Source organism: Chionomys nivalis, chromosome 4, assembly GCF_950005125.1.
Source record: "Chionomys nivalis chromosome 4, mChiNiv1.1, whole genome shotgun sequence".
Lineage (NCBI taxonomy): Eukaryota > Metazoa > Chordata > Mammalia > Rodentia > Cricetidae > Chionomys > Chionomys nivalis.
Genome location: NC_080089.1, coordinates 48,030,897 through 48,041,825, shown reverse-complemented (window position 1 = coordinate 48,041,825; position 10,929 = coordinate 48,030,897). Strand labels below are relative to the sequence as shown.

Sequence of the window (10,929 nt, the reverse complement as noted above, 5' to 3'; positions counted from 1 at the left end):
ATGTCTTCTCACAAGACTTTCAGAATCAAGTAATTCCTGGCTAAGAAACAAAAGCAAAATCGTCCTATTCCTCAGTGAATTAAGATGAAAACTGGCAACAAAATCTGGTACAACTCCAAGAGAAGGCACTGGAGGAGAACGAAGCTGGGTCTGTAAGGAGTCAACAATGGCAAGACAATTTACGATGAATCGTGATCCTTGATGAGTGTTACAAGATGAAGTTCAACATTTTCAACCTGGAGACTTGATCATGTTTAAGTTGGGAGTGGTTTCTCCAGTAATAAAATGTAGAACCTTTTGAACTGCTAAAAAAAAAAAAATGACTCATATTAATCAACATGTATAATTATTAAAAAGTTTCAATGGATGTTCTAAAATAAATCTTTCTATATAGTTACCTCAAAATAGATAAAATCTAATGAGTTCTGGGTCAAAGTCTATACATATTTTAAATTTTTAGTTATATTTATTCGTATGTTTGTGCACATGTATAGAGGTCAGAGGACAACTTGTGGTCATCAGTTCTCTCCTCTTACAGTGTGAGTCCTTAGGCTTGAATTCAGGTTATCACACTGGACAGCAAGCACCTTTCCCCACTGAGCCATCTCACTTGCCCCGTATATTTAAAAGTATACAAATGAAGTCACCTTGTCTTTGGGTCAAGGTATACTTCCAGAACACCATTTTTGTAATCGCAGAGTCGGGGAGTGATTTTGACTCTCTGAATGTATTTATCAAATATAGTGACAGCTTACTGTATGGCTATTGGCCTCTCTCATGGGACCCTCCTTCAGAATTCATCACCACATCTGATGCTGGCCACACCTCTAGCCCCAAACACTGCCAAATCCCTGACACCCGTCTCAGCTGCTGCACTGAAAACTAAGCCTGGAGTCCTCTGAAATCCTGAGACTGCCCACTCCAGCCTCCCAGGAAGTCATTCCAGCTCATCAGTCCCGAGCTTACATCCCCTTCTGCAGAGGGCACAGCCATGGCCTGTAGTTTACGTGGGAGAGTCCAGCTTGGAGGTCTGCTCCTCTCTGTTCTCGGCTGGGTATCCTCTTGCATCACCACCATCCTTCCCCAGTGGAAGACTCTCAATCTGGACCTGAATGAAATGGAAACCTGGATCTCGGGACTCTGGGAGGCATGTGTGAGTCAGGAGGAAGCTGGCACTGTATGCAAAGCTTTCGAGTCCTTTCTGTCTCTGCCTCAAGAGCTACAGGTAGCCCGCATCCTCATGGTGGCTTCTCATGGGCTGGGACTGTTGGGACTTCTGCTCTCTGGCTATGGATTGGAATGCTTTCAGTTTCACAGGTCCAGAGGAGTTTTTAAGACTCGGCTGTGCCTTCTGGGAGGGGCTTTGGAGGCATCAGCTTCAGCCACTACCCTCTTTCCAGTCTCCTGGGTGGCCTATGCAACATTCCAAGACTTCTGGGATGACAGCGTCCCTGATATTGTGCCACGGTGGGAGTTTGGAGATGCCCTGTTCCTGGGCTGGGCTGCTGGGCTTCTCCTAGCTCTGGGTGGACTTCTCCTTATCATCTCTGCTTGCCTGGGAAATGAAGAAGTAGCTTCTCCCTGGATGGCTGCAGCAACAGCTCCACCAGCCTGTGCTCCAGTAGAGGAATTTGATGGGTCTTTCCACCTCACACGAAGACTGGTGAACCAAGTCATCTAGAACTGGAGTCTTCCCAGAAATCTCTACAATAAAGGAATGCCAGTAGGCTCTTTTCCTAGGAGTGGTCACTATCTGATTTGTCAAAGGTCTCATTATCTTGGTGGTCTGAGTGCTTCACATGAGAATTAAAAATCAGGACAGTTTCTTACAAACATATTTATCTCACTTGAAACTTTATTTACATAGAAGTGTTTTCAGCTGAGGGTGAGCGCTGCATGCTTGTGATTTCAGCACATGGGAAGCTGAAAGAAAAGAGAATTTAAGGTCAACCTTGGTGCACGGTGAAATCCTGTTTCAAACTTTCAGTAAAAAAAAAGTTGATCATGGTGGCTCTCACTTCTAATGTTAACAGGCAGGAAGCTGAGCCAAGAGAAATGCCCTAAGTTCGAAGTCAGTCTAAGCTACTGTGTTGAAATAAAACAAAACAAAAAACTCATAGTATTAATTATATATTTAATCACTTTGATTATTTTATTAAGGAAGATACTTTTATAAAAAGTTAGTCACCAGAGATAATCTGGTATGAAGAGACATTGCATGTTTAGCTAGAAATGATGATGTGTTGGCAAAAAATGAATTATTGGCCCACAATGGCCTGTAGCATGGGAGTCCTCAGGTGTGTGACTTGAATCATAAATCTCTGCTGCCTGTAGCTGAGCAGGGCTCCTGAAGGGCACAGCTTTGCTTTGTTTCTGCTTCATCATAAGGCTGTGACGGTCCCACGTTTCTCCCTAAAAGTGATCATCCCTGTGAGTGAGTAGCAAGGTGCCCAGCCTTGCAGATTCGTCCAGGACTCAGTACGTCCACAGTGAAAACTAGCAAATGCATAGGCATATTGAGACAAACTGGTCACTCTAGGATAGTTGTGCCTATTACCACCTGAGGCCGACTTGTGTGCACAAAGAATTTTCAGTTCCACAAAAATGTCTTTTACCATATGCTTCAAAAGCACACTATAACTCTTTTATCAGGGAAGAGGATTTGTTCCAATAGATAGAGTGCCTGCTTGCCTAGGGGAAATCCTGGGGTCTATTATCGGAACTACGTAAGGGCAGATGTGGTGGTGCGTGCCTGTGATCCTACCTAGCATCTGGAAGGAGGAGGTAAACTCAGGGACAGCCCAGGCTATTTGAGACCTTGTTAAAGACAGAGAGGAGGGAGAAGGGAGAGCAAGACAGACAAAAGACAGAGACGCAAAGTGAGAGAGAGACTTCATTGCTATTATAGTATTTGGGGCTGGGAGATAGTTTAGTTGTTGAAGCATCTGCCTAACATGTAAGACCTTGGATCTGATCTCCAACACCATAGAATAAACACATTTGTCAAGGCAGCGTAAGTCAGCATCCTTTTTCTTTTTTCTTTTTGTTTTCCGAGACATGGTTTCTGTGTGTAACAGTCCTGGCTGTCCTGGAACTCACTCTGTAGACCAGGCTGTCCTTGAACTGAGATCCACCTGCCTCTGCCTCCTGAGTGCTGGGATTACAGGTGTGCACCACCACTGGCCGGCCACCAGCATCCTTTTTCTAAAACCCATTTCCCCAGGCTGACAAGAGGGTTCAGTGACTAAGGCACTTGCCACCAAGCCTGATAACCTGAGTTTGACCCCCCAGAATGCACATAAAGCTAAGCACTCACTCCATAAAGTTGTCCTCTGGCCTGCACCACTGCTCCAATATCTTAAGTGCACAATAACAATACATAACATTAAGAAAAATGTTTACAAAAGAAATGGGTGTGGTTGTGAATGCCTTGATCCCAACACTCAAGAAGGAGAGGCGGGTGGTTGCTGTCAGTTCAAGGCTGAGCAGGGCTTCGTACAGAGACTTTGTCTTAGAAAAGAAGAGGAAGAGAAGGTGGGAAGGAGGGAGGGAGGGAGACCCCCTCCCAGGAAATGGAGACCACATAAGTGTAACTTCACTTCAACAATGTTTCCCTTCCTGGGTCCCTGGGAGTGTGGGCTCTCTGGAAAGGTCCTTTCCCTTTGATGTGTGCTTCTCTGTGAACAAGCACTGACATCTACAGAGGGAAACATCAGGGGGAACTAACCCTCTGACTAGAGTGTGTACTTCACAGCTTATTCTGTCCTTAGTCAATCAGAAAACTATTTCTGATGACTGTTTTTCAGCGATCCTTTTTCTCAAGAGGTTCAAAGTTTGGTGGGCCAAGCATCAGTAAGAGGTGAGGCTCAAAGATCCAAGGATTTCCTGGTCCCTAGAGTGTCTGCTTCACAGAGCCACCACTCACCTATCTGATCATTTATTCTTTCCTCTAACAAATATTTATAAGCACTCACCATGTTCCAGGTACTGTGCTGGGAACCAACTGAAAAATAAGACGAACTGTATCTAGGGGCCTCGTTCAAAGAACACAGACATTAAAATAAAATCACTCAAATCACCGGGTGGTGGCACACACCTCTTACCCCAGCACTTCAGAGGCAGAGGCTGGGGGATCTCTGAGTTTGAGGCAGCCTGGTCTACAGAGTGAGCTCCAGGACAGCCAGGGCTACACAGAGAAACCATCTCAAAACCGCGGGGTTGGGGAGTAGTAAAATCACACAAATCAATGTAACACCACACAGTTCAAGATGACACAGCAGGAGGGAAGAGAAGTCTTCAGAGCCACAGCTGGGCACCCCAAAGAAGTGGAAAGGTAGGGGTGAAATTCAACATGAAGAGGAAGAGGAGGACAAGGCTGACAGTGCAGGAAGGCGTTAGACCTTGCAGCACCCTTGGGTTCATGATAAAGATGCTGTCACCTTTCTCAGCATCATAGGAAGCCGATGCATGGAGCACCAGGCCCTCCAACTGCAGCCTTTCAGATAGGCTTGTCCCCGTCACACAACTGGCTGGGGCTTAAGAGCTTTCAAACTCTTGGGAAGCTTCTGGAAGAGCTTGAAAGGTCTTTGGACCAGAAGAGCAGCTAGAACTATCCATGTTGTTAACAAGGAGGGAATGAGGCAGCAAGTAGCTAAGTCAAGATTTGACATTAAGGATGCCTCTCTGAACCCCATCCTGTTTCACCACTGGAAGGGCACCTACACAACCCACCACACCCAAAGACTCACATTGAAAATCCTCCTTCACACTGTTTACCCAATCAGGGTCTTTGCAGACAGCTGGTTCACCTGCGCCTGCTGGTGGCTTTCTGGTCCCTCATCTTAATCCCATGTTTGCAGGTGTTGATGACATTTATCGTCAGCATTCAATTACGGCTTTCTCTGCAGAGAAAATATCCTGTCTCCCCAACTCTCCTTTTGAAGGACACGACGGCATGGGCTAAGGAGAAAGGCTGCTGCTTGACATGTAATAGCATGAACAGCATGTCATTCCCAGGAGACTCCAGCTACCCCTATGCCTCAGTGGAGACTGTCCACCAAAATGCCATCATCTTTACCCACCTGTTTTGAGGACCAAATGAGAGTTAAACACAGAACTAATTAAATCTTTAACAAGAAATTTTCTCACAAGCTTGTAAATTGTTCTAATTTAAAACACTTGGGCCACTGATGTGTCTCTGTAGGAACTCCTTGTCTGACATTGCTGAGGCCCTGGGTTCAATCCCCAGTAGGACACCCTTCCCCTCAAAAAAAAAAAAAAAAGAAAAAGAAACCTATGAAATTTCACATGGAAAGATTAAAAATCCATGTTTGATGTCTAAAGTCGTTTTGAAAGGCAGATCTAAAACTCCCTACGTAGTTGAGAAGTCCCCTGCCACCATCTCTAGAGTGGTCTCAGGCTTTAAACCAGATGTCTGTGCTGTCATGGAAGGAACTTATCTCACCTAAAGCACTTGAGCATTCTGCATCAACTGCAGAGCCATGGAGGCCTTAGGACCCAGGAGGCTCGGCTTCTAGGATATTCTTCTTGTGGCCAAGAAGCTAGCAAAGGTCTGAAAGATGGTCTTTCATCCTATAGCCCTTGCTAATTGCTTCCTTGTCTGTTTAATGTATCCACCTTTCTTAAAATATGTAGGGTAAAAATGAGCTTTAATGATTCACCCCCCACCCCCCACCCCCAGTTATTTGAAGTGCTAGGACTTGTACACAGGATCCTAAGCATGCAACTTAAATCATCAAGTTTCCTGTTTTTGGTAATTGATTTTTTTGTTTGAGACAGGGTTTCTCTGTACAGCTCTGGCTGTCCTGGAACTCACTCTGTAGGCCAGGCTGACCTTGAACTCATAGAGATCTGCCTGCCTCTACTTCCCAAGTGCTGGGATTAAAGGTGTGCACCACCATCACCCAGCAATTAGTTCTAAAAGGAGCTAACTGATTTCCACCTCACCATGTCTCCACAGCACATACTGAGGTAAACACCGTGCTCAAACACTTCCCTCTCTCACACTGGCTTCGTCCTTTTCTCATTCTTTACCCTCAGCATTCTTATCCCCAAATCTTTAAAAATGCTTAAGTAACTGAGATGTCACATCACAGCTGCTCGGAAGCTGAAGTCAGAAGACCGGACTTCTAGGTGAACACAGAACAAAGATTCTGTCTCAAGAGTCAAGAGCCAGTGAGATGCTTTAGTGGGTGAAGCATTCCTGAAAACTTGCAAAACAGAAGGAAAACACCAACCCCCACAGGTTGTCTCTGGCCCCCACAGCATATTATGGTACATATATATACACCAGCTAAATAAATAAAATAAAAAAGTTTTAAAATTACATTAGAAACATTTTAAGCTAGGAGCAGTAGCTTATACTGTAACCTCAACATATGGGGGGGGGACTGCTGCAAATTCAGGGCAAACCTGGGCTGCGTGGTATGTTCCAGCTGGCCCGCTGCAGATAAGACCCAGTGTTAAAAAAATAAAAAAAAGTTAAGAGCCAATAAAAACACAGAAACATTCTAAGCCAAAGCTGAAGAGCTGTTAAAAAGTTACATGGTGAAACATGCCTGTAGTCTCAGTACTTGGGAGGCAGACAGTAAAGATCAGACTTAGAAGCCAGCCTCTGATACAGAGTTTGAGAACAATCTAGGCTACATGAGTCTCTCAACGACAAACATCAACAGCAAAATCCATGAATCTCAGAAAGAGACGGGTATACAAAAGGTAGCCAGCTACACAAGATTGAGAAATTGCGTGTCAGTACTCCCTCTAGTGATCAGGTTGGATCTAAATAATGCAGACTACTCAGCCATTGCAGGTGTGTATGGGGGGTGGGGTGGGTAGATACAGGGCAAAGGGTTGAGTGGCTAGGAGCACTTGCTAACCCAGCAGTTATCAATCTTCCCGATACTGTGACCCTTTAATACAGTTCCTCATGTTGTGGTGATCCCCAACCATAAAATCATTTTCATTGCTACTTCATAACTGATTTTGATCGTTATAAAATCATAATGTGAATATCTATGCTTTCCTATGGTCTTAGGTGACCTCTGTGAAAGGGTCATCCAATCCCCAAAAGGGTTGACTCACAGGCTGAGAACCACTGTGCTAGCTTGAGTTTGGTTCCCAGCATATAGCAGGTGGCTGATAACTCCAGCTCCAGGGAATTCAACACATCTTCTGGCCTCTGTGGGCTCTTGCACACATGGGATATGCATACACATAAATAAAAACAAACTTTTGAAAAAAAACAATGAGGTGAATCCCTCATCCCCTCTCCCATTTTTTTTTTGGTTTTCCGAGACAGGCTTTCTCTGTGGTTTTGGAGCCTGTCCTGGAACTAACTCTTGTAGACCAGGCTGGTCTCAAACTCACAGAGATCTGCCTGCCTCTGCCTCCCAAGTGCTGGGATTAAAGGCGTGTGCTACCACCGCCCGGCCCCCTCTCCCATTTTTAAAAGAAATCATAAATGCTATGGAGTCCACTCATTTCAAAATGGGAAACACAGGTTTTTTAAAAAAGGGCCATACTACACACCAAAGGTAAAACAAATATTTTTATTGCACATTTATAAAATCTGCATAGTTGTGTTATTTTCTTCCCTCCCATGATTTCTCCACTGATCCTTAAAATTTGGCTAAAACATGAGTTTCCAATTAAAAGTTCTTTAAAAATGGATTTCTCTCTACATATACATACAGATAAATGTTCTTTTCTTTATACAAATTCACATCCCTTATTTTCTAAAAGGAGAGATAAGAGAAGAGAATCAAAATGTTCTTTTAGGGCAAGGTATCTAGCCTTAAACACCTGCTTTAGACAATTTTCAAAATTTTGCTTAATTTTGATTACTAACTATTAAAATGTTTCTTGTGCAGCTTCCCAATACCACTGGGCCGACAGTCCATGATGCTTTCTTCCTTTTCACTCAGGACTGAATGTGAGGTTTTCTGATTTATCTAAAATATATACAGACCAAAAGGGGAGGCTGCTCTTCCTGGCTTTGCAATGCAGCCTCAGGTTCTACCCACATGTGGAAGGAAGGACTCATCAGTGCCCCCTCCATCACTGTCAAGAGCCGCACAAGAATTCTATTACCAATCTCTGATAGGTAGGGATTTTAAATGTCATTTGAACTTGACAAAATAAGTAATAACTGCTCCTCCAGTTCAGTTCTGATGAGTCACCCTTCTGCTGCCAGAAATACTGGTGACTCAAGGGCAATTTAAAAAGTGACATGAGGCTTATAGAAACCCAAGTATTATGGGAGATTAAAAAGGCAATTCAGGTCTTCTGGGATAATTCAAAACTATAATGCACTGGCCTTCTTCAGTGAAGTAGCTTTCATGATTCTGTACCTAAATGTGCACTTTATCCTTAATCCCTTTAAACACACACCATGACAGGGGTGAGGGTCTGAACCTTGCTCAGCCACCCAGTCCCCGTCTCCAGCAGAATCTGCAACAGACTGCTGTGTAACCAGGCTGAGTCTGGGCCGAGGGAGCTATTTCACTGTCACTGTTGAAACTCCTTGAATGGACTCCATGACAGCTGCAAACCGGCTGCAAAGGTCATAGGGGGAATTCGGTCTAATAGTTGGAGGCTCTTTCAAGATGATGATTTCCGCAGAAGGATCTAGAAGCCTGGGTAGAAACTCCCCTAAGCACAGCTGCAGATTTTCTGTAGAGAGAAAATGGATGGTTACGTACAAAGCTAAAGAATCTTAGTGGAAACTAAGAAGCCTGCAGCTATATAGGAGGGCCTTCAAGCAGCCAACACTCTAGCTCCAACAGCATGCATCCTGCTGCAGCTAACAGAGAGGATGCCTTTGAGACTCCGCCTCTCACTGTAGCTGAAAGCCCACATAGGGCTGCATAACTGAGTTTATGTCCATGCCTGTTTATATTGGGTGCGGGAGGTTGTCATGAAAACTTTGGCAGCACTAAAAGGTTTCTAAACATACCAATGATCAATCAGCTCAAAAGCAAACATGTAATCGTGACTTCAGTGAGGACTTGGTTCTAAACACACAATGTACATTCAATTCAGTCAATGCCAACACATGCTGCCAAACTTTCCCTTTATAGAAACATTAAAATTTAATCACAGAAAATACTTTTTAAACATTTTCCTACCATTATTTGATGTATGTAGTATCAAATTAGGTTACCTTTGGATTAGTTTGGATGTAGTAAGGTGCTTGATTTTAAAAAATTGCTTTGAGTTGCTGACTTGTTTCATTAAAAAAAAAAATATGTGACCTTTGGCTTGGGATTAGATCAGAATTTCTATCATTTTTGAAACAGCCCTCAAGTACCTCTACCATTTTATACTACATATTTATGTAAAGTGGTATACTCAGTATTGATATTCATAGAATTAAAATACCAATAAACTTTGAAAACCACTGTTTTTCAGATGTTCTAAATCCTGAAGTATCAAATATTTAATCCAGATTTAATCCTTTATAGAAAAAGAAAGCAATGCATCTCATGAGCATGCAAATTTGTTATGGTCTTTAACAAATGCTAAGGTTGATTTGCATACCTATTTTGATATGCCTATATACCTAGGGTGTGTAAAAACTTCCTGGGTGAGACCAGTGAGATGGCTCAAAGAGTAAAGGGCTTGCTGCACAAGCCGAGACTTGAGTTTAATACCCAGACCCCAGGTAAAGACGAGAAGAGAAGACAAACTCCACAAAGTTGTCTTCTGAATTACACACACACGCTATGGCACCTGCATCCCCCTACACACAATAATAATAATAATAATAATAAACAATTATTTTTTAAGTAGCTTGGTTTGGTAGGGCATGCCTTTAATCCCAGGTTTCAGGAAACAAAGGTAAGCAGATCTCTTTTGAATTTGAGGCCAGTCTGGTTTGCAGAGTGAGTTTTAGGCCAGCCAGAACAACATAGTGAGATGCTGACTCAAAACAAAATAAAACAAACAAACAAACAGTTCCATGGGTGAAAAGGAGGTACAAGCAGGAAAAAATTTAAAGCCCTACTTTAGGTCAGATCAGTAAGAAGCAAAGCCCTGCTGGCCAAGTAGCAAAAGCTATTTTGCCATCATGGTTATTCTTATTAACAATCATTCCCTTAAAACTTGAGAAATTGGATGTGATGTTCTGAACCACAGATACAATGGTGCTATTGTCTTTCAAAGGCTTAAATACACAGTGCACAGAGAACTAAGTAAAACTATAGAGCACACATGGTCTAAAGAAAAGCAGAGAAAAGGAAGCACTAGCAATTGTTTATTACAAGATTTAGCAATAGCTAGGCGGTGGTGGCGCACGCCTTTAATCCCAGCACTTGGGAGGCAGAGGCAGGTGAATCTCTGTGAGTTCGAGACCAGCCTGGTCTACAAGAGCTAGTTCCGGACAGGCTCCAAAGCCATAGAGAAACCCTGTCTCGAAAAACCAAAAAGATTTAGCAATAAATCCTGTATACCAGAACAAGTCATTGGATTATCTTTACATGAGTAGACAATGAACAAGCAGGATTTCCTATCAGAATATACTCCTTTCAAGCTAACTGAACCCACCTACAAAATACTAGCCTCAGTATCTCTTAAGATATTCCATTTACTAATTCACTTAAGTAATTAGTTAATAATATTCTTATACACAGTAACTTCAAACCTTAGGAAATTTAGAGAGCCATCAGCTAATCACACTCTGCATGAACATATTTTGCTGTTTAAACCATTAAAACCCAGAATTTAGTAGCTGGAGAAGTAACAGAAGGCTAACGTTCCTACAGAGTACTGACTGTTTTCACACAGGGATTGCTGGGACAGAGGAGTAGCAAGGGTTGTAGGGTACTTGCTCAGCATGACCCTGGGTTTAGTTCCAAGTATTGGAAAAAATTAAAAAGAGACAAACTAAGTCACAGCTCTATAGAAATTGCT

General features: G+C 43.0%; 2 protein-coding genes and 1 pseudogene across 11 annotated transcripts in view; 2 read left to right on the top strand and 1 right to left on the bottom strand.

The window, feature by feature from the left end:
• LOC130873725 (60S ribosomal protein L39-like) lies at positions 1-156 on the top strand (annotated as a pseudogene).
• An 835-nt stretch (positions 157-991) lies between these two features.
• On the top strand, positions 992-1,681 carry Cldn25 (claudin 25). Its single transcript, XM_057768630.1, has one exon. The coding sequence runs from the start codon at positions 992-994 to the stop codon at positions 1,679-1,681; it is 690 nt and encodes a 229-aa protein (XP_057624613.1).
• A 5,884-nt stretch (positions 1,682-7,565) lies between these two features.
• Usp28 (ubiquitin specific peptidase 28) overlaps positions 7,566-10,929 on the bottom strand; it is a 57,555-nt gene continuing 54,191 nt past the window's right edge. For all 10 annotated transcript variants that reach the window (XM_057766325.1, XM_057766329.1, XM_057766330.1 and 7 more), the window contains one exon: positions 7,566-8,691. In XM_057766325.1, coding sequence (XP_057622308.1) covers positions 8,516-8,691 — 176 coding nt within the window. In that variant the 3' untranslated portion in view covers positions 7,566-8,515. The remainder of the gene's footprint in view (positions 8,692-10,929) is intronic.